Consider the following 19,965-nt stretch of genomic DNA (forward strand, 5'->3'; position numbering starts at 1 on the left):
ACAGGTGTGGCCTGGGGCCGGAGCTCCCCAGTCCCAGCTGAGCCGTGGGATGGCGATTCCCATCTCGGTGGCTCTTCGTGGATTAAGGGCCAGTGAAGCCTCAGCCTGGCAGGTGGGGCTCCTAGGAGAAGCTGGCATCCCTGCCTGAGAAGGTAGGTCAGGGCATTATGTAGGCTGGCACGGATGAGGGCAGGCATGGGTCAGCCTGGTGCCAGGGATCGGGAGCAGGGCCTTTCCGTGTGGGAGGCTCGACTTCCCTCACGGAGACGCGCAGCCCTGCCACAGCTCCGGCAGTGAGGACGAGGTCTAAGCGCCCTCAGGAGGGATGATGGGTAAATAATGATGAAATCAACTGATACTTCCCAAGAGCTGAGTGCTTTGTATGCATTATTTCACTTACTCCTTATGACTCCCTGTGAAGCGGGTACCTCCATTGTCCTCTTTTGCAGATGAGGAAACTGAGGCTCCGAGCAATGAAGGTCACAGGCAACTAGAAGTGACAGAACCAAGATTCAGACTCGGGGCTGTTCCACTCCAGGGCAGGAGGGAAGGCAGCGGCAGGCTCCTTCGGTGAGCCATCACCCTCCAGGTGCACGCATTTGAGAGGGTGGGTTCCAGGGGAGGCGGGGTAAAGACGTTTCAGCGCGTGAGGGACCATGAGAAGACCACAGGGGCAGCACAGAAAGGACTCCGCCCGGATAGAAACAAACCTGGGATGGGTGCCTGCATCCATCCAGACAGACGGGAGGAACTGGCCAGGGGCTGGGAAACCCAGGTGCCGCGAGCACCCATCAGGACGCCAGCAGAGCCCGCCTCTCTGGGCCACCCCAGGGCACCTCTTCCCCGGGCACCAGAATGAGTGTGGGACAAAGGCCATTCCTAGTTTCAGGAAAATAAACAGTCTCCAAGGAAGAGTTCAGAAATAAAACCCGGCCTGGCCAGAGGAGAACCTCTTCCACTATGGGAAACAGGTCCATTCCGGCCCAGGACTAAGTAAGCCCTGGGGTAACCGCACCCCCCCGCCCCCAAGGAGAGCACGGGGAGGGCTGCGGAGTAGCCACGGGAGAGTCCTGCTGCATCCCGGGCCCTCCCTCCTCGTCCCCCAGCAGCCAGCCACTCGCCCAGAACAGCTAGTTGATTCCCAGGGAGCTGGCTGGTGTTAGTGACAGGGCCCGTGGCAGATGGCAAATTCTGCTTGTTGTAGATGAGTGGAAAATAATTAGCGTGAGAACGAGAAGCTGGAGCCTCTGTGATAAAGGGAGCCCTGATGAGGGCTCGGGAGGGGCTGAGAGCACAGACTGGAGCCTCGCGGCCTGGCCCTCACCAGCTGAGTGACCTTGGGCAAGTTTCTCAACTCTCTGGGCCTGTTTCCTCATCTGTAAAGTGGGTTAACAATAGCACTTACCTCATAGGGTTGCTCAAAGGATGAAATTAAAGTAGGTAATATCTGTGAGCTGCTTGCTACTACTATACCTGGCAGGTAGCAGATGCCACATAAGAATTTTTTTTAAATAACTGGTGATAGAATAATGGTGGGAGCTATTTCCGGGTCCAGCCCAGCATGACCGTAGCCGTGGCCCCCAGTAGTTGGGGCCCCTCCTTTTCATCCTCTCCCCTGAACTCTGTGCCCAGCTCCCAGATTGCTCTTTCGTGGGGAGGGGCTCTGGCCAGCAAGCCCGTGGATGTGGAGAGAACGCAGCAGAGAGGCCTGGCTTCGAAGCCTGACTTGGCCTCCCACTCCCTGGGTTATTTAACCTTGGAGCCTCGGTTTCCCTATCTGTGACATGAGAACAGCCATACCCACCCATGGGCTCGTGGTGAGGGGCATAGGAGGCGCTTCCCCTGGTCCTTCAAGCCTGCCCTGGTGGGGAGGGCCGGGAAGGGGCTTGAGAGTCTGAGACTCTGCGGGGGGAGGGGAGCAGAGGCAGGAGCATCCCCCTCCTGCCCCCACCGGTTTCAGGCCCACCGTTTCAGCCCCAGGGCCTGGGCGTGTGAGGACCCATCTCTTGCCGAAATCCGGCCTCAGCCCCAGGCTGGCTCGGCTCTGCCTTCTGCTTCGGCACAGCTGACGTGTGAAAAGCAGCAGCTTTCCGGCCCCTAACTTGGGTTGCACACACCCAGGCCCAGGCTGGCTGTGCACGTGGCCCCCGGCCCACACGCGCTCCTTCTCTGTCGCCTCCTTCGCTGCCCTGCCCCTCCCCATGCCTCCCAGAGCCCAGCTTCTGCGTGGGACCCCACACCTGGGAGGGAGAGGGACTTGAAGGGCCGAAGGAACATGTGGGAATAAGGAATCGCACTGACGGGCAGAGAGTTTTCCTTTTAAGTAACTCAAGGAGGCTACTTTGAAATCCCAGCCCTGCCTCGTCTTTGTCCTGGGATCTTCGGGCAAGCCATTGGCCCTCTGTGACCTCGGTTTCTCCATCTGTAAAGCTGGAGTGGTACCCCTACTGTCTGACAAGGCTGGAATAAGAGGACGCATAAAGTTTCTAGCTCTGGGCCGACCACCCACGCACCTCCAGGCAGCCTGTGGACCCACCCCCGACCCCCGGGCTCAGTTTTCCTTATCTGCAGAATGGGGCCAATGCCCACAGTCTCCCCGTGGTGGTGTGACCAGGAGTCTGGAGCCACAGGAAGACCCAGAGAGCTCTTTGTGGTCCCTGAGGCCATGGCCCCTCACTCCATGGGGGACATGGGCCGCCTGCTCCTGGGTTCAGAAACAGGCCTTTAGCTGAATCGTGCTCCTCAGAAGCAGCAGGTAAGACACGGACTCTGGAACTAGGCTGTGTGACCTGGAGCAAGTCACTTCATCTCATCTGTAAAACATGGTAATAGCAGTGCCTACCTCACAGAGTTACTATGAGGATTAAGTGAGTTATGTTTGCAAAGGGCTTAGACAAGGCCCAAGACATGGTAGGCAACTGACAAATGCTGGAGGGAGCAGAACAAGTGGGTCCCCAACCTCAGGTGGGCTGAGCTCTCCTCCATCACCCTGGAACCGCACTGCAGCCTCGTGAAATGATTCCAGTTAATACGTGCGGATCCCCTCTCTCTGCAGGTGCTCCCTCATTTAAGCCTCACAAGCCAGCAGAGAGATTAACTAGCTCCCTTAACTAGCCACACAGCTGAGAAGTGGAGGTGCTGGGATTTGACCATCCCTGGAGCCCGTGCTCTGGACACGGCTAAAGAGGGCAGGAGCCGTCTGCCAGCCCACGTAGGCCAGAGGGCGGCCCCTGGTGAGCCCGCCCCATCTGGGACAGAACCTCTGGGGGCCACCACTCGCCCTGCAGGCTGCCCGGGGTCCAGTCTCCCTGCAGCCAGTCCCCCAAGTCAGATGCACCCCTCAAGACTAGTCAAGCTCCAGCGCCCAACACAGACAGACCCAGAGGGTCTAGCAGGCAGCAGGTGCCTGTCCCTTTCACTGTTTGTAGAGCACCTTCTCATTTCAAAGCCCTGTCACATGGGGCATCCCATTCATTATGGGAATGGGAGTCCTGGGCCCTCCCCTCAGGGCCCCAAGGATTGCAACACCTTACAGAGCGAAAAGAGTCCTTACCCAATTTCCCTTTTAACTTTGGCCACCAGGAAGCGTGGAGTCTAATGATAGTATTACATGTAGCTCCTGTGAGGGCCTTTATGCCTTACACATGTACAACAATTTCCCCAACCTTCTATTTTAATCTACTTACTTTTTGTTCTGAAGTTTGTTTCTACATTTATATTCCCCCTTTTCATTGTTTGTGGTTCCTATATAGGTACATGCAGCCTCAGCTGTGGATGTAAATAAATACTAACAAATACAAAAAGACAAGCCTCCCCTTAGTCCAGGCTCCTCATTCTTCAGAAGAGGTAACTGAGGTCTGGAGGGGTGGTGACTTTCTGGCCTGGGGATGCTGCCCTCGGTCTGGGACTGGCAGCTGGGGCCCAGACACCAGGCCTCAGCAGGTAGGGCTAAACGGGGTCTAGGGAAGGTGGGCTTGAGGCTGAGGTGTCCTCTTCTTCACCAGCTGAGCTGCAGAGTGATGGGGACCCCACCCGCCGAGAGGTGGAGAGCTAGCCACTGATGACTCTGCGTGAAACCGTACAAGTGATTGATGCCTTCTTTTGGGTTGATCTCCAGCGAGGGAGCTCGTGTGGATTTTGCCGGCTTCCAAGAGAGTTATGTATCAAGAGTGCAAAAGAGAGGGTCTCAGCCCAGGCTCCCTGGGGCGACACTCTGCTAATGGGAGTGCCTCTCGGGGAATTCGAGAAGGGCGTGCTGTGAGGAAGGGGAAGGGATGGGCCAGCTTGGGGACTCCGTGTGTTCAGCACCAGGTGGCGTGGAGGTAATGGGAAAGCTGGGAGCCGCTGGGGCCTCTCTGAGCCTTGGTTTACTCACCCATAAAAGGGGGCCCCAGGACTGTTTCCAAGGCCCCTTCTAACCCTGACGTTCCTGCAGTGGATGTGGGCTTTGGACGGCAGAAGGAAGGACCTGTGTCTCTTGCCTGCTCAGCCTCCTGCTCCTCTGAAGATGTGGGGCAGAATCTCTGAGCCTCAGCCTCCTCGTTCTTGAATAGAAATATTTAGCGGAAGAGCCAGATTCACTGAGCACCTAGTCTGTGACAGGTGCTGGCCTAAGTGTATGACTCACTTAACCCTTGTGACAATTCTGAGGTAGCTACTGTTCTTAGCCCCACTTTAGAAATAAGGAACCATGGCACAGAGAGGTTAAGTAACTTGTCCAAGGTCACACAGCCAGTAAGTGCAGAGCCAGGACTCAGACGCAGCCTGTTTTTGAGAGTGAGGCTGTTACCCTGCATCACTGCTGTGAGGATGGCAGGATTAGTCCAGGACATGGGAGGTGCTCAGTTGATGTCAGATGTATCCCGGTGGCCTGGACCTGGCTGTCATCCCTTCCTTCAGGCTCAACTTCTAGCCCATTTTTGGCCCGGATGCCTGAAGCCACCTCTGCCAGGTGGGAAATCTCATGGGCTGACCTAGAGGCTGCTGGTGACACTGGACGGGCCTCCTACAGCATCATCCTGTCCTCTGTGGTTCACATTGACCCTGGTGTCCTGGCCCCCCTGCAGGCAAGTGAGGTGACCTCCCATGTCCCACCAGCCCCGAGCTGGAACTCTCTGTCCCGGAGGCAGCCCGTGCCCTCCTCCCTTCCCTGGGAGCTCTCAGCACCCCACCAGCTGGGACCCACTGCCAAGGGGCACTTCTCCCTGAAACCTGCTCCCTGGACCAAGCCCAAGGGGACCTTAGGATCAGGGGATGAGGCCCAGCCCAGGGCACTTTAAATAGCAGGCCCCCTGCTCAAGGCCCGTGGCGGGAGCACGTTACCCTGTCAGGGCTCGTGTGTGCTCAGTCCGGCCCTTACTGATCAGCTGGAGCCAGTCATGGGCATCAGCAGCACCTGCCCAAACCCCAGCACCTGTCGCAGCTCACCCTGCCACGAAGTCCCCAGAAGCCCCTCAGGAGCCCTGTTGATATGATGCCCCCCACCCACCCACCGTGAATGGAGCCCTGGGCTCCGCCAGGACCTATGCAGACCTCTGTGACCTCGTCCCAGCCAGCTCTCGCTGCAGCCTTCCGTGGGGGTGCTGTTGTCCCCATTTTGCAGCTGAAGAAACCAAAGCCCTAGCACAGTTAAGACAGCCAGAGGAGAGGATGGTCAGGGAGAGCGCTGGGGAGGGCCATTTCCCCAAAACTGAAGGATTTGAGCGAAGATGGGAAGGAGCCATGCCTCCAGCGCTTATGGCAGCTGCTTCAGGGGGATGGAGCAGTGGTTTGGAGGGGCCAGGGCTGCCCAGGGGGAGAGGGGCTGTGAAGGAGAGCAATGCTGCAAGGCCCCCTCCTTCCTGGACTCTCGGTTGAGCTGGGATAGGGATGGGCAGCAAGGAATCAGCAAGTTTAAGACAGTGTGCCCAGGGCTACACTGGGATGAGGGATCCCATAAGGGAGCAGCCTGTTCTGCATGAGAGGAGTGTGGGTTGCTGTCAGGGATGGTTTCAAAGGGGGCTGACTTTTGGTTGGCCCCGAGAAAGATGAGTAGGATTTTACCCGGCCGAGGAACTGGGGTAAACAAAGCACAGATTCCAGTGAGGTGTTTTTAGGGAGCAGCAAGTCTGGGGGGTCAGGAAAGGAGGGTGAGGCAGTGTGAGAAGGGGCTGGAGTGCCTCCCCATCCAGAAGGCGGCCCTGTGCCTGTCTATGCCTGGGATCCTTAGGGCTTGGGGAGTATCTTCCTGCTCCAGGATTCAGAGAGGATAAGGCACCTGCCCAATGTTGCACAGCCTGCCTGCCAGTTACTGAGGCCATTAGCTGCTGCCTGAGAGGCTTGGACTTTATCCTGCAGACCACTGGAGCCATGGAAGGTTTTTAAAGTAGGGATCAGCATGTGCATTTTAGAAAAGTTTTGCATTTTTAGAGAGAGGAACCCCGAGAATGATTAATACTTAACTCGGGGGCCTGAATCTCCATCAAGGAAATTGGGCTTTGTGGGTGGAGGAAGAAGGGGGCCTTGGAGTGCCACTCAAGTCATTGCATCCACGTGTGGGGTTGTCCTGGTGCCCCCACCTCACACCTGCCTCTGTTGGGGGGGTGCCCAGCCAGGGGCATGGGAGGCGCCCAGCAGTGCCCCTGTTCTCCCCTACCTGCCGGCGGGGGCACCACACCTCCCCTGGAAGTGCCCCTGGTCTGGGTAAGGAAGGGAGGCTGTGCGCTGCCCCCACTGAGGTTACTGAAGGGCACGAACCCTGTGCCCTAGGGGAGGAGAGCCAGAGGTGGTGCTTTGTGGCAGACCCGGACCAGGAAGTAGCCTCTGCCCTCCCCCATCCTGAGACATTTCCTCCGGATGAAATCACATCCCCAGCAGGGGAACAGGCCCCCATTGTGAAGGGCTGGGGTCTCGAGAGAAAGGGCGTCTTTCAGGCCCTTAAAAATAGCAGCCCTGAGATGTATGAATCTGCATGGAGTAGAGTGGCCCATCCTCCCCCCAGCAGCAGCACAGGCCCTGTCACCCCCCAGCCCACACCATGACCTGGTGGTGACCAGCTGGAGAATCCACTAGCCCAGGCCGGGGAGGGGCTGCTGGTCCACCGGGTTCACGCACTCTCCCTCTGCTTCGCCTGCCTGAGCTAAGACCGTCGCTGGCTTTGTCCAGCACTGCTGGGCCCTCTCGTATGGTCCGCACTAGACCCTTAGCAGGTGGGGATAATCGACACTTTACAGATGAGGAAACTGAGGCACAACTAGTAAGTCATACCTTTAGTGGGTGATGGAGCCCGGGTTGGAAGCCAGGCAGCGCTGGGCCTAGGATTCTGTAGTGGTGGGCTGGGCCCGGGTGCAGGCTGGAGGGCGCGGGGTGTGGTCCCCAGGCCTGTGATGGGGCACCCGGTGGGGTCAGCCCGCAGCAGCCCTGCCACGTGACCTAGGTGGGACTGGCACTGACCACAGCTGTCGGCTGGGCACTCCCTGAGCTGGGGGACAGAGGCTGCCACTGGCCGTATCACTCCAGGGTCTTGACAGATCTTCGGCCATTTCTGCAGGGGTGCCAGGCTCACCCTACCTCTCCTGCCTGAGAGCAGGGAGGGCGGGGCCGCTTGCACCCGAGGTTGTTAAGTGAATGATACGTGTGAGTTGAGGGAGTTTTAGCCATTCTAGAGTCCAAGAGGTGAAGGGCGGGGGTGAGAGCAGGCGATTGGGAAGGGTTCACCCTTGCATCCCTGAGAACGAGATGTTCTAGGCTCCTGGCAGGGCAGCCCTCACCCGCCAGCCCCTCTGGGACAGCCCTCCCCTTCCTCTGCCGGGGTCTGGCCTGATTAGAGCGGCGCTGCCGCACCTGCTGGGACCTCTCAGTCACCTCATTTGTGTGCGGGGCCCCTGAGCCCAACCCCACGCTCCAGCTCACCCTCCGTGGGCCACCTGGACTCAGGGAAGGGCTGTAGAGAGCTGGCGGCTGAGATACCAGCTGTTGGCAGCTCTGTCCTTCCCAGCCCTGCTGCCACCCATGGAGTCCCAGCCCCTCCCATCCCGTCCGTCCTTTCAAACCGGAGCCGGTGCGGTCAGCCACTTGTCACAGTCACAGGACTGGAGCCCCAGCCTCCTGCAGTCGCAGACCCCCACCCCCCGGACACCCCGCCACGCAGCTCCGCGCTCTCCATCCTTCTCCTGCTTCCCAGAATCCGTGCTCCGACTCCTCCTTGGAGAGAGTGGGATGATGTCACTTCCTGAGGGTGGGGGGAGGAGTAGGCACGACCCCAGCAGGCTAGCCCGCCAGCCTGCCCGCCAGGCCGCCACCTCTCTGGGAGCAGCCTGGCAGCGGCTGGATGAAGTGGCTGCACCAGGGAGAGGGCGACCGAGACGGGCTGGGCTGGACGTGCTGGCCGGCCACCTGGCTCCACACCCTGTCGCCCACCCTGAGGGCCGCGCCCACCGGCCGGGGAGCCTTGGCCACTTCCCGAGTGATGCCGGTCTCCGCAGACACTCTTTTTCCCTGGAGCCGTCACCGGGGAGAGGAGGACTTGCCGCCCACCTCTGGACCAGGTGCCATGTAAGCCTCTGCCAGCCTGGGGGCAGCTGCCCACCAGCACCCAGCCTCCCGCAGCAGGGGTTCCTCCGCACAGTTGAGCGCAGGGCTGCCCCGGAGCCCCTCACCCGTGTCTCCCGGGCCCCCCCTGTGGGGAGCCAACCAGCCAGCGCCCCTGCCCTGGTTCCTGGGGCTCTAGGGAGGTGGGGGGGCCCGGATTCCTGGGCCCTCCTCCCTGAGCTTGCCTGTGGCTAACTTGAATTCAGCTACTTCAGAGAGTTGAGATCTGGGCGGTAAAGGCTGCATGGCTCAGGGTGGGTGTGGGAGCAGTGGTCGCCAGGAGGATGGGATACCCGCAGGGGCTTGCCCACTGCCCTTCCGGCAGAGGGGCTGGGCACCCCAGCGACGCTCCTGACCCCCTGTCTCAACCACGTCCTTCCCTGCCAAGAGGCATAGCTGTGATTGGGAATTCTGTCTGATGGGTGCAAAATCAAGTCATGGAGCGTGCTCCCAGCATTCCAGCAAAGCACGAAACGGAAGACATCATTCCGCAAATATTTACTGAACACCTACTGTGTGCTGGGTGCTCCCATCCTCCATGTGTGGCAGCCCCACGCATGCCCTCACCCCCACCTTCCCCAAGGCCTTCAGCCTTCCACCTGCCTGGCTTGGCTCATGCCGGGAGACAGGCTCAGGCTTGGCCTGGGAAGCCCTCACCCAACCCCAAGGACAGCATGAACTGGGCAGCAGGCGGTGGGTGAGGGGGCTCCCTGATCCCATGGAAAGGGAGGCAGGGGTGAGCCCAGGTCTTTAAGGGAGCTGAGCAGTTCCTGTTGGGGTGACCCCAGGCAGAGCTGATCCCAAGGGGTCTGTGCCAGTCTTGTGGGGAGGAGAGTCCTCAGGGGTAAGGCTGAAGCCAGTGTCTGGCTGCTACAGTTTTAGATATCGGCTCCAGGGGGTGGATACAGTGGGAGGTGGATCCTGCCCAGGGATGGGCCTGAAAGCCCTGGGGCTGTAGGGCCTGGGAGAGACGCCTCTGCTGCTGGGCACGCCTGACCAGGAGCACGGTGGCCCTGGGTGCCGCAGCAGCCCGGGCAGCCTCAGGGTCCTCTGCTCTGTTTCAGGAGGTGAGCGCCAGGCCCGCTGAGCCTCTGCAGAGCTGCCAGCCATGCCCGGGATCGTGGTGTTCCGGCGGCGCTGGTCTGTGGGCAGCGATGACCTCGTCCTGCCAGCCATCTTCCTCTTCCTCCTACATACCACCTGGTGAGTCTCGGGGCCACGCCACAGGCCTGGAAGGAGGCCTTCTGGCCATCTGTCCCAACCCTGTTGTGTTCCCAGCTTGCCGGAGTTGGTGCTGAAACGGCTACGCCTTTAGGGCGATACCCCCGTGGAGCCCAGAGACCCCGCGTGGGCACAGCCGGACCTGACCCCAGCACTGGGCAGAGCTGCTGTGCGGTCTGCCCACAGCTGGTGGCTGGGCTCCCTGCTCTCGCTCCCCTGTCCCTGGATGCCCGTGTCCTCAGAGGGACTTGCTGCCAGGTAGACAGTGGTCCTGCTCCCAGAGCAGTGAAGCCCTCCACCCCGAGTCCAGGCTGCGTGCGGCCGCCTGCCAGAGGCCATGGGAGGTGCGTGGGCCGCCTGGCCCTTCTCATGTGCACGTTCCCCCAGGTTTGTGATCCTGTCCGTGGTGCTCTTCGGCCTGGTCTACAACCCGAACGAGGCCTGCTCCCTGAACCTGGTGGACCACGGCCGCGGTTACCTGGGCATTTTGCTGAGCTGCATGATCGCTGAGATGGCCATCATCTGGCTGAGCATGCGCGGCGGCATCCTCTACACGGAGCCCCGCGAATCCATGCAGTACGTGCTCTACGTGCGCCTGGGTAAGGGCCCCCTGCCGTGGGTGAGGGGGCCGCTCTGGCCCACCCCCACCCCCACCCTCCTCCTGGGCCCAGCGTTCTTTCAGCCACACACGATGGGCTGGGCCCTGTGCCAGCACCGGGGCCAGCAGCGAACAGGCAGACTTACTGGGCCCGCTTCTGGACCTGGGGTGGGCAGACTGCGGCCTGAGGGCCAAGCGCAGCCCGCCGTCTGTTTTTTAAATAAAGTTTTATTGGCACCCAGCCACACTCATTCATTTAGTACTTATTGCCTCTGGCTGCTTTTGCATGACCACAGCAGAGCCAAGTAGTTGTGACGGACGTTATGACCCACAACATCTAAAAATATTATTTACTCTGTGGCCCTTTACAGAAAAAGGTTGCCGACCGCTGCTCCATCTAGGCTGTGCATATCTCTTCAGCTGCTTTGTGATCCTTCCCCAGACAGCCCCCCACCCTCCCAGGGAAGCCCCCTCAGGGGCCTGGACCAGCTCCCGGAGGACCCGCCTGTCTCCTCTTCCTTGGGCTCGGGTCCCAGCCGCCTCTCCCAGTCACTCCCGGTGGACACTCTTGTGCTCCTGTGGCCTGTGCTAAGTCCTCTTCCCGTGTTAACTCAGGGAGGAGCCACTGTTGGTCTCATTTTGCAGATGAGGAATCTGGGGCCCAAGGAGGTTACTTTGCTCTCTTTTTTTTTTTTTTTTTTTTTGCGGTACGCGGGTCTCTCACTGTTGTGGCCTCTCCCGTTGCGGAGCACAGGTTCTGGACGCACAGGTTCAGCGGCCATGGCTCACAGGCCCAGCCGCTCCGCGGCATGTGGGATCTTCCCGGACTGGGGCACAAACCCGTGTCCCCTGCATCGGCAGGCGGACTCTCAACCACTGCGCCACCAGGGAAGCCCCCTACTTTGCTCTCTTAAGGTCACATGGCTAATAAGCATATGAGTGTCAGAGCTGAGATTTGAACCCAGGTTGTCTGGCTCTAAAGCCTGGGCTCTCGGCTGCCACACTGGGATGCCTGTAGAGCTGGGGCTTCCAATGCTGCCCCCTGCGGGGCTGTCAATTCTCCCACCCGCCTCCCTAACCCCATCTCAGCCCTGGGCCCACTGCTCTGGTCTGGGCAGGGCACCTTGGGCAGCTGGCTGCTGGGGTCCCTTCCCTCTCCTGCCTCAAGTGCCAGAGGCCTCCTCCTGGGAAAAGCAGTTTCCATGAAATGAAGACCCCATCACCCAGTTCTCACAGCCCTGTACCATGGACCTTGTCACCCCCATTTTACAGACGAGGAAACGGAGGCTCAGAGAGATTAGGTAACTTGCCTAAGATATGTCTGATCCCAGAGTTCATGGATATAGTTCTAATTCCTGAACGAACAGAGAAACGCCTCTTCGTCATGCACCTTTGCAGTCACCTTCTCAGGGGGGCGTCGGGGCCTGAGGGCACATGAGTAGAACCGGTGGTGGGAACGGCCACACTCCCTGGGCCCTCTGCGCCACGAGGCCTGTGGCAGGGGCGGCGGGCAGTCTACTGCCGAGCTGGCCGGGCATCCTGTGGCAGGAGGAGCCGGGCCCAGGTTCCAGGGCCTCCCCATCCTTCAGCTGGGGCCCTGCTCTCCTTGCAGCCATCCTGGTGATCGAGTTCATCTACGCCATCGTGGGCATCGTCTGGCTCACTCAGTACTACACCTCCTGCAATGACCTCACTGCCAAAAACGTCACGCTCGGTATGTTGGTTGGCCCGGGGGTGGAGCGGCCGGGGCCAGCCCTAACCCTAACCCTAACCCTAACCCTGGCATGGAGGGCACAGGGCCAGGTTAGACAGGGCAGCCCCGGGATGGAGGGGACGGGGTCAGCCCTAACCCTAACCCTGGCGTGAAGGGCACAGGGCCAGGTTAGACAGGGCAGCCCCGGGATGGAGAGGACAGGTCAGGTTAGAGAATAGGAAGCTCAGGCACCGTGAGAGGGAAGCAGTTTCCATGAGGACGCCGGGCAGGTTGCCTTCATCCTGCAGTCTGCCATACCCCCTTGGGGAACCCTGGGTTTCGGGGGCAGCAGCAGGTACAGCACTGCCCGGGGCTCCGGAAACCCACACAGCTGTCTCTCGTGCCAAGGATGGGCCTTGGGGTCACGGCTCAGCCAGGGGACGGCTGTGTGGCTAGAGGCTAGGGCCAGGGCCTTTGGAGCCTTGCTGTTGGGCCCCAGAAGCAGTTGGGGGTAGGGAGGCCCCAGTGCCCCTTCTTCAGAGCCAGAGAGGTGTCCCCAGCACCATGACCCTTGGCTTCCCACGGCCGCCTCCACAGGGATGGTTGTCTGCAACTGGGTGGTCATCCTGAGCGTCTGTATCACCGTCCTCTGCGTCTTTGACCCCACGGGCCGCACCTTTGTCAAGCTGAGGGCCACCAAGAGGAGGCAGCGCAACCTGCGGACCTACAACCTGCGGTCAGTGGGCCGGGCGGGCGGGCGTCCCCCGCGGGGTTTGCTGACAGTGGGCAGAGGCCGGCCCCACACCTCCCTCCCGGCGTCTCAACCTGTGTGAGCCCCGGGCGCCGGCCCAAAGGCTTACCTCAGGTTCCTGGTCTGTAAAGTGGGAACCGCAGTAATTCCTGCCTCGTGCTCTGCTGTGAGGTTTAACAGAGTGATTAACACCGTGCTCATGGGAGGTTCGTGCTCAGTAAATGGCAGCCACTGTCATCATCTTCAGCGCTAACAACACGAGAGTAATGGTAGGAAGCCCTCGGACGGCAAGCCAAGAATTGCGTATATTAACTTGCAGTAACTCGCTGAGGTAGCCGTTAGCGTCATCCCCGTAACACAGAGGAAGAAACAGAGGCACAGAGAGCTTATGTGAGTTGTCTGAGGTGACACAGCTGGTAAATGGTGGGGCTGGGGTCAAGCCTAGGCAGTCTGGCTTTAGAGCCCTTGCTCTTAAGCACTAGGCGAGGCTGCCTCTAGGATTAAGGGGGCTGGAGGAGGTTAACCAAGGAAGACTTCCTGGAGGGGACATGTTTTGCACAGATGTTTTGGAGAAGGGCGGGGAGGCCGTGCCATGGCAGAGAAAATGCGGGAGGACGTCCAGGCACATTCACAGGGCTCCTGTTTATTGAAAGAAAAAGAGAGGGGGTTGCTTCCAGGGTGGGTCACAGTGGCTCCTATATACTGAGCTTCTGTTCTGCATTAGGCCCTGCTCTGAGCCCTCTCCGCCATCCGTCTGTTTAATCCTTTTGCCAACCCTGGTGCAGTTGTGAGACCCATTCTACAGATGAGGGGTCCGAGTCCCAGAGAGGGCAGGTCACTTGCCCCAGGTCAGGCTGGTGGGGAGTGGAACAGGCACTCCATCCCCAGCCCAAGGCAGCAGGGTCAGGAGCCCTCAGCCAGGGGAGTGTGCTGCCCAGGCCCCCACCCCACCCTCGTGCACCTCTGTGTCCCAGCTCCCCTGGGCCCTCCATGTCAGCTCGGCACTGCAGCCAGAGCCTCACCCATGCCTGGGCTGGCCACATCCCAGCCCCAAATGCCAGGTTTTGGAGCCAAGGCCCCAGAGCCTGTTGTTCTTCCGGGTGCAGCTGGCCACTACCACCAGGACCATTCTGCTCATTCCAAGCACATGCCCCCACCTGGCCTGGTTTCTGGGCTCCTGGGGCCCTGGGGAAAAAATTCTCCCCTCCCCAACTCTGGGTAATTGCCTTTGGGGCCCAGGGCAGCCAACGCCTTTGTAGTTGGGGGTTGTCGGTGGCTGTCATCTGAATTAGAAGGTTTTCCAGCGGTGCCAGGCCCTGTGCGGGTAGTGAGAGTCCTCAAGCTCACAGGTCCCCACCTGTTGTGGTTTGTCCAGCTCTTAAGCGGGCTTGGGAGGGCAGCCCAGGCCACAGCTGGGGTGCTGTGACCACCTCTCAGGCTCTTCCCCGCTCGCCCTCCCAATGCTCTGAAACCAACAGATGGTTTTTCGAACAGGGACGCTTTCAAGCCTGCTGACCCTTCATCTGCTTCCAGGTTTGGGGCTTTGCACAAGCCCTCCTGCCTCATACCAACGGGTTATTTTAGTCTCTGGGAGTCAGGGACCTGTTTAAGTCCTTTGCTCTTTCTCCTTCCAGTGAAATCTGGTGGGGTTTGGGGTGGGTTCTTCCCACCACTACTTCCTAGGAGCCTGACCTTGGATCTTTGTGGAAGGAGTGTCTGCCCTCCCTTCACTTTAGTGAGCTCCAGGGCGGGGGGTGCTGGGTCCATGAACTTTCTGTCCAGACTTTTTAATTAATTTATTTATTTAATTTATTTTTGGCTGCGTTGGGTCTTCGTTGCTGCTTGCGGGCTTTCTCTAGTTGCGGCGAGCGGGGGCTACTCTTCATTGCGGTGCACAGGCTTCTCATTGAGTGGCTTCTCTTGTTGCGGAGCACGGGCTCTAGGTGTGCATAGTTGTGGCACGCGGGCTCAGTAGTTGTGGTTCACGGGTCCTAGAGCACAGGCTCAGTAGTTGCGGCACACGGGCTTAGTTGCTCCACAGCATGTGGGATATTCCCGGACCAGGGTTCGAACCCGTGTCCCCTGCATTGGCAGGCGGATTCTAAACCACCGTGCCACCAGAGAAGCCCACTTGCTGTGCAGATTGAGTGCGTCTCTCCCTGTCTTGGTCTATGTAGCCTAACTGATGCTTTATGCCAAATGTGTCATTGGCTCCATCTGCCCCCTGGTGGGCCTAAAGGGTACTGCAGTGGAGCATACAGCACTTAGCATCTGCCGGAGGGAAGGGAGGAAATTCTCTGCGAATGTTTAAAAGCCCACTTGGTTAGAAAGGGTTAAAGAATGTGATGCTCTGGGAACTCAGCTTGGCCAGCATGCTGTCCCTTCATCAAGTCCCCAGTAAGGGGGACGTTGGCTTAGGATGTGAGGCTGCCCAAGTCCCTTAGGGCTGGCAGGTCCCAGAAATAGCAATCCCTTGCACCATTTCCTAACCCCCTCCTGTAGCCCTGGAAGGCTCTGTGGCTTTCCCTGTCCTTGTGGCCCATGGCCGGTGGAACCAGGGTTGGGAGCAGGGTGCGGCCCTTAGTTGCAAAGAGGAGCCGAGAGGCAGGGGAGGGGGACCGGGTCTGTCACTCCTGATGGATGCTAAGTGCCTTGCAGGCATCCAGGGCCACCCGTGTCTGCTCCGCCTGACCACCCAGCACCAGGCTCTGAAGGAGCCGATGGGAGGGCACATGTCACAAAAGCAAGCCAGCCCCTCTTGCTCAGTCTGGAAATTTACATTTTTAATATTGGATCTGTTGTCTTTATGCTCAAAACACACCGACTTCTGGGCACCCAGCATTGGAAGCGTCTCCGTGAATAATCGGTCAATTGCTCTCCCTTTGGGTGCAGAGTCCTGGGTACCCTGACTCCCCATCAGAGCAGCCAGACCCATTGGGGCTGGGGTTGAGGGTGGAACAGACAGGGACCCTCTCCCCTCTAATGCGACAGATCCAAGGAGTTTAGGAATACAGAGCCTCATTCAGCCCCTTAGACTTCCCCAAGTACAGACAATGTGAGAAATCCTTTCTGAGAGGGGAAACAGGTCTCTTGGGCAGGTCTGCTCCAGGCCAGGAAACAAGTCGGCAGAGAGGCCAGCACCCTGCCACCATCTCCCAGGGCTCTTGATCTGAGCTTTCGGAGTGGGCCGCAGGGCAGCCCCCGGTTAGGGCTGCCAGCTCTGAAGCCCCCAGAGTGTGCTATTGTCAGTCTGCCAGAAGCTGGGAGCGTAGGCCCTGGCCTCGGCCAACAGTGCACCATCTTAGGCCCCCAGGAGCCCCCCAGGGAAAGCCCTGCTGGCTGATAGCCAGGTCACTGGCCAGCCGGCCTTGGCCGGACCCAGGCCTATTCTCCCCTAGACCCTCCTACTGGGGAGCCCTTTGCTGGGGTCCTGGGAACAGGCTGTCCTGTTTCTGTAATGTCTGGGCCCAGCTCTTCTGGTCGGGCCCTGTGACCTCACACATACCAACTCTCCCCCACTGCAGGCACCGCTTAGAAGAGGGTCAGGCCACCAGCTGGTCACGCCGCCTCAAAGTGTTCCTCTGCTGTACTCGGACGAAGGACTCCCAGTCAGTAAGTACTGGGAAGGCGCCGTCCTGGGGCTCACATCCTGCTGTGGGCGACTCAGGAGCCTTCTCTCTGCAGCTCTGCCGGGTGGGGCAGGGCTGGTCTTTGAGCAGGAGTAAGGTGACAGCCTGCTCCTAAGAGGACCTGTTATTATTCACTGAAGGACTCCCTCCAGCATGTGAAACAGCCAACCCCTTGCTTTGTCAAGGAGACAGAAAAATGTGAAGACCTTTGATCCACCCCCTTTGAACTCAAGAGTTTAGTTTAGGAGAAGAGATACTCAAATATCAGGGCAACCTGAAGACAGAGAAAAGCAACGTCTCAGCAGGTGCAGGTCCCTCTGGAAGATCCGTCCCTCGATGTGCACTGTTAGTCCTCCGCACCCGCCAGGGCGCTGCGGGTCAGTGGTGGGTGGCCCCCGGGTTGGGGAGGGGAGGCAGGGCCCTGGGGGGCCCTCGGTGGAGCCCCACCACAGCGCTGTCAGGGCCCTTAGGGGTCATCTAGTCCCACCCTTCGTTTTGCAGATCAGGCAGCTGAGGCCCAGAGAGGTGGAGTGACTTACTCAGCATTGCACAGCTAGTTAGTGGCAGAGCAAGTGAGGTCAGGAGACCACTCGTCCCCAAGCCAGACAGCAGGTGCCCTCCATGGAAGCCCCCGGAAGCCTTGAGTGGCTCCTACCCACTAGCAGCCCCTGGTGAGCTGTGGAGTGAGTAATCACGCGTAAGAAAGTCCCTCCCACCCCCAGAGGTTCCCTGGTGAGTGGGAAGCACCCCCCACCCCCACCCCAGGGCTCTCGGGGGAGTCTGAGGGGTCTCAGCTCAGGGCGCGCAGAGGACACACCCACCCCTCCTGGCAGACAGCTTCAGGGCTGGCATTGGAGCCTGGGGAAAAAGCAGAACGTCTTTTCTCAAAAAGGCCGGGGGTCCCCAAAACCTAGGTCCCATCAAACACTGACGGCCTGGGGGTCAGGTCAGGTCAGGTCCAGCCCAGAGAACGTTTTGATCAACTCATGCTGTGTTGCTTAAAAATTTGAATTGGTTGCCAACATTTAAAAATCAGGGGAGTTTAGGACAAGTTCAGTATTTCTAGATTTGCCCAAGGCGGGCCTCTCAAAGCAGTAGCAGGCTCTGTTTGGCCCCATTAGGCTTTTGAGTTTGCAGCCCTTGATTTTTCCTCTCTTACGTGTGCCAGATACTCAAGGGTGAAACCCAGCGAGAGAAAACCAGTTGCCATGAGTTTCTTCCCACCACAGCCTCTCCTGACCAGTTAGGGAAGAGGTTCCAGACTTCAGCTTGTCGTGAGGCAGGGAAGACTGCACTCTGCCGGCAGGGCTGCGTCTGTCTGCCTTGCCTCCCGCCCCCAGGCCCCAAGCATGGCTGTCCTGAGAACAGAGCTGGCAGGACAGCTAGGGGGGGCCAGTGGCCCCAGGTCGGCACATGGTGGGGGTCCCTGAGCCTACAACTGTGGACAGGTTGGGGAGGGGGCCTGAGACCCAGGGCTCTGTACAGCCCTTAGCAGGGCATTCAAGGTCACAGCTGGTGGGAGGTGGGAAGAAACTCAGTGTGGGGAAAGCAGCCAGGAGCTTAGTTTTGGCTCCTCTGCTAGAGAGAAAGGCCGAAGGAGAAACAGGCCAGGCCCAGGCCTTGATTCCTAGTCCTGGGGGAAGAACAGGAGACGGCTCCTGGGGGCATCTGTGCGGGGTAGACGGTGCCCGGTGAGCGCTGAAGGAGAAGGGTCAGCGGTGTCTGGGACAGCTTCTGCCGGGTCAACAGGGGCCCGGAGCCCAGGACAGGGCCCTCAGGGTCACGGCTGCAGAGGGCCGCATGTGGGGGGCTGGGGGGAGCTTGCACAGGGGACCCCGAGCAGACACCCAGCCCCGGGCATTCACGCCCTGTGTCTCATCCTCTCTCCTGCTCCCCTGCCACCGCCTCCTGCCTCCCTGGACCTCGTAGGACGCCTACTCGGAAATCGCCTACCTCTTTGCCGAGTTTTTCCGAGACCTGGACATCGTGCCCTCCGACATCATCGCTGGCCTGGTGTTGCTCCGGCAGCGGCAGCGGGCCAAGCGCAACGCCGTGCTGGACGAGGTGAGCACGCGGCCATCCTCAGGCCACCTCCCCGCGCCGCCCTCCTCCCGGGCCCTCCCTGCCGCCCCTGCCGCCCCCCGGGTTCCGCCCACCCTCTTGGCCCAAGAGGCCACCCTTTGACGTTCGCTCCCCTCCCTTCCCCATCTCACCCTTCACCACTCGTGGCTCTTGCTTGAGTGACTTCCCTCTGCGGGGCCGCAAGGCTGCCTCCAGGGCCCCAGGGGACGTCGAATCACAGGGGCCCAATGAAGCATCCAGCTCCACGCTCCAGCCTCTGCGCTTGCCTCTCCACCCCACCCCAGCCAACACTACAGTCCTAGTTGGGGTCTCCCGGCATCCCATGCAAAATATGTTTTCTCCCGGCCTGGGCTAGCGACGTCCCAGGGGATTGATGCTTTGGGTGGAAGTGGAGCAGCTGGAGATGTGAGGAGACCTCAGATTTTGGAAAACGGGCCAGGTCACGGGAGAGCTAGAAACCACACGCCCCTTTGGGCTCTCAGGCCCTGGGGAGGCAGGCAGGGTGCAGAGCTGGGGGCCTGGACCCCTTTCTCAGCCGTGCAGCTGGGCCCGGGGCAGTCACCCTAACGCGCCTGTCTTCCAGGCCAACAATGACATCCTGGCCTTCCTGTCTGGGATGCCGGTGACCAGAAACACCAAGTACCTCGACCTCAAGAACTCGGTGAGTCGGGCCCACCCGCCTCCACCCCGTGCCGACTCCCTCTCTCCCTCTGCCGGGACGAGCCGAGCAGACCACCTGCCCGCTGCCCTTGCAGAGTTGGGCACACCTGCTCTGCGCGGGGCTCCCCCTCAGCCCTCCAGGCGGCCCCCCTTCTCAGTTCACGCCCCCTTCCTCACGAGTCCGCCCCCCAGCGGCCCCACCCCCACCCCTGCGTCACGCTGGTTCTACAGAAAAGAGCCCTGAATCGGCCTCACGGTGCTCAGAATGCTTGGTCCTGCCCTCCTGAGATGATAAAGGGCTTCAGGAGGGTGAGCTGGTGCTATTATTGCCACGGTTGTTACTGTTACAAAAGGCAGCAGGACACAGCACTTTGGTTTCCAAGCTTTTTTGAGTAGCAGAACCTCTTAAGCGCCTTTAGGAGAAATCCGGTGTGTGTGTCCCAGTAAAGGAGCTCCTCGCCCAGGGCTGAAACTGCAGCCGGAGAGCCGGCCCTGCCCCAGAAGCAAACCGATTTAGTGTAGCGGGGGGCTGTGGCCTTGAGCAAGTCCCTGACCCCTCTGAGTCTGTTCCTGCAGCAGCATAAACAGTGCTGGGCCTGCCTTTCACCCAGAGCCCCGGTGGGGAGGGGATGACCCATCCTGAGCCCCGTTCCCTGCACGGCGCCAGTATACGGTGGTTCCAGTCGGGACAGTGTTAGAAAGGATTCATCCTTCACGTCTGAATCCCCTGGAAAAGCCTGTTGTCTGTTTGCCCCCGCTCCCC

General features: G+C 59.8%; 1 protein-coding gene across 1 annotated transcript in view; it reads left to right on the forward strand.

Annotated features, from left to right (window-relative positions):
* The window catches only part of DAGLA (diacylglycerol lipase alpha), a 63,336-nt gene that overhangs the window by 26,784 nt on the left and 16,587 nt on the right, over window positions 1–19,965 (forward strand). The window contains exons 2-8 of the mRNA XM_081238571.1: window positions 9,633–9,771; window positions 10,177–10,388; window positions 12,000–12,101; window positions 12,678–12,816; window positions 16,356–16,443; window positions 18,390–18,524; window positions 19,126–19,203. Of these exons, the coding sequence (XP_081094697.1) occupies window positions 9,677–9,771; window positions 10,177–10,388; window positions 12,000–12,101; window positions 12,678–12,816; window positions 16,356–16,443; window positions 18,390–18,524; window positions 19,126–19,203 (849 nt within the window). The 5' untranslated portion in view covers window positions 9,633–9,676. The remainder of the gene's footprint in view (window positions 1–9,632; window positions 9,772–10,176; window positions 10,389–11,999; window positions 12,102–12,677; window positions 12,817–16,355; window positions 16,444–18,389; window positions 18,525–19,125; window positions 19,204–19,965) is intronic.

This window comes from Mesoplodon bidens, assembly GCF_964165515.1.
Source record: "Mesoplodon bidens genome assembly, chromosome: 7".
Taxonomy (NCBI): domain Eukaryota; kingdom Metazoa; phylum Chordata; class Mammalia; order Artiodactyla; family Ziphiidae; genus Mesoplodon; species Mesoplodon bidens.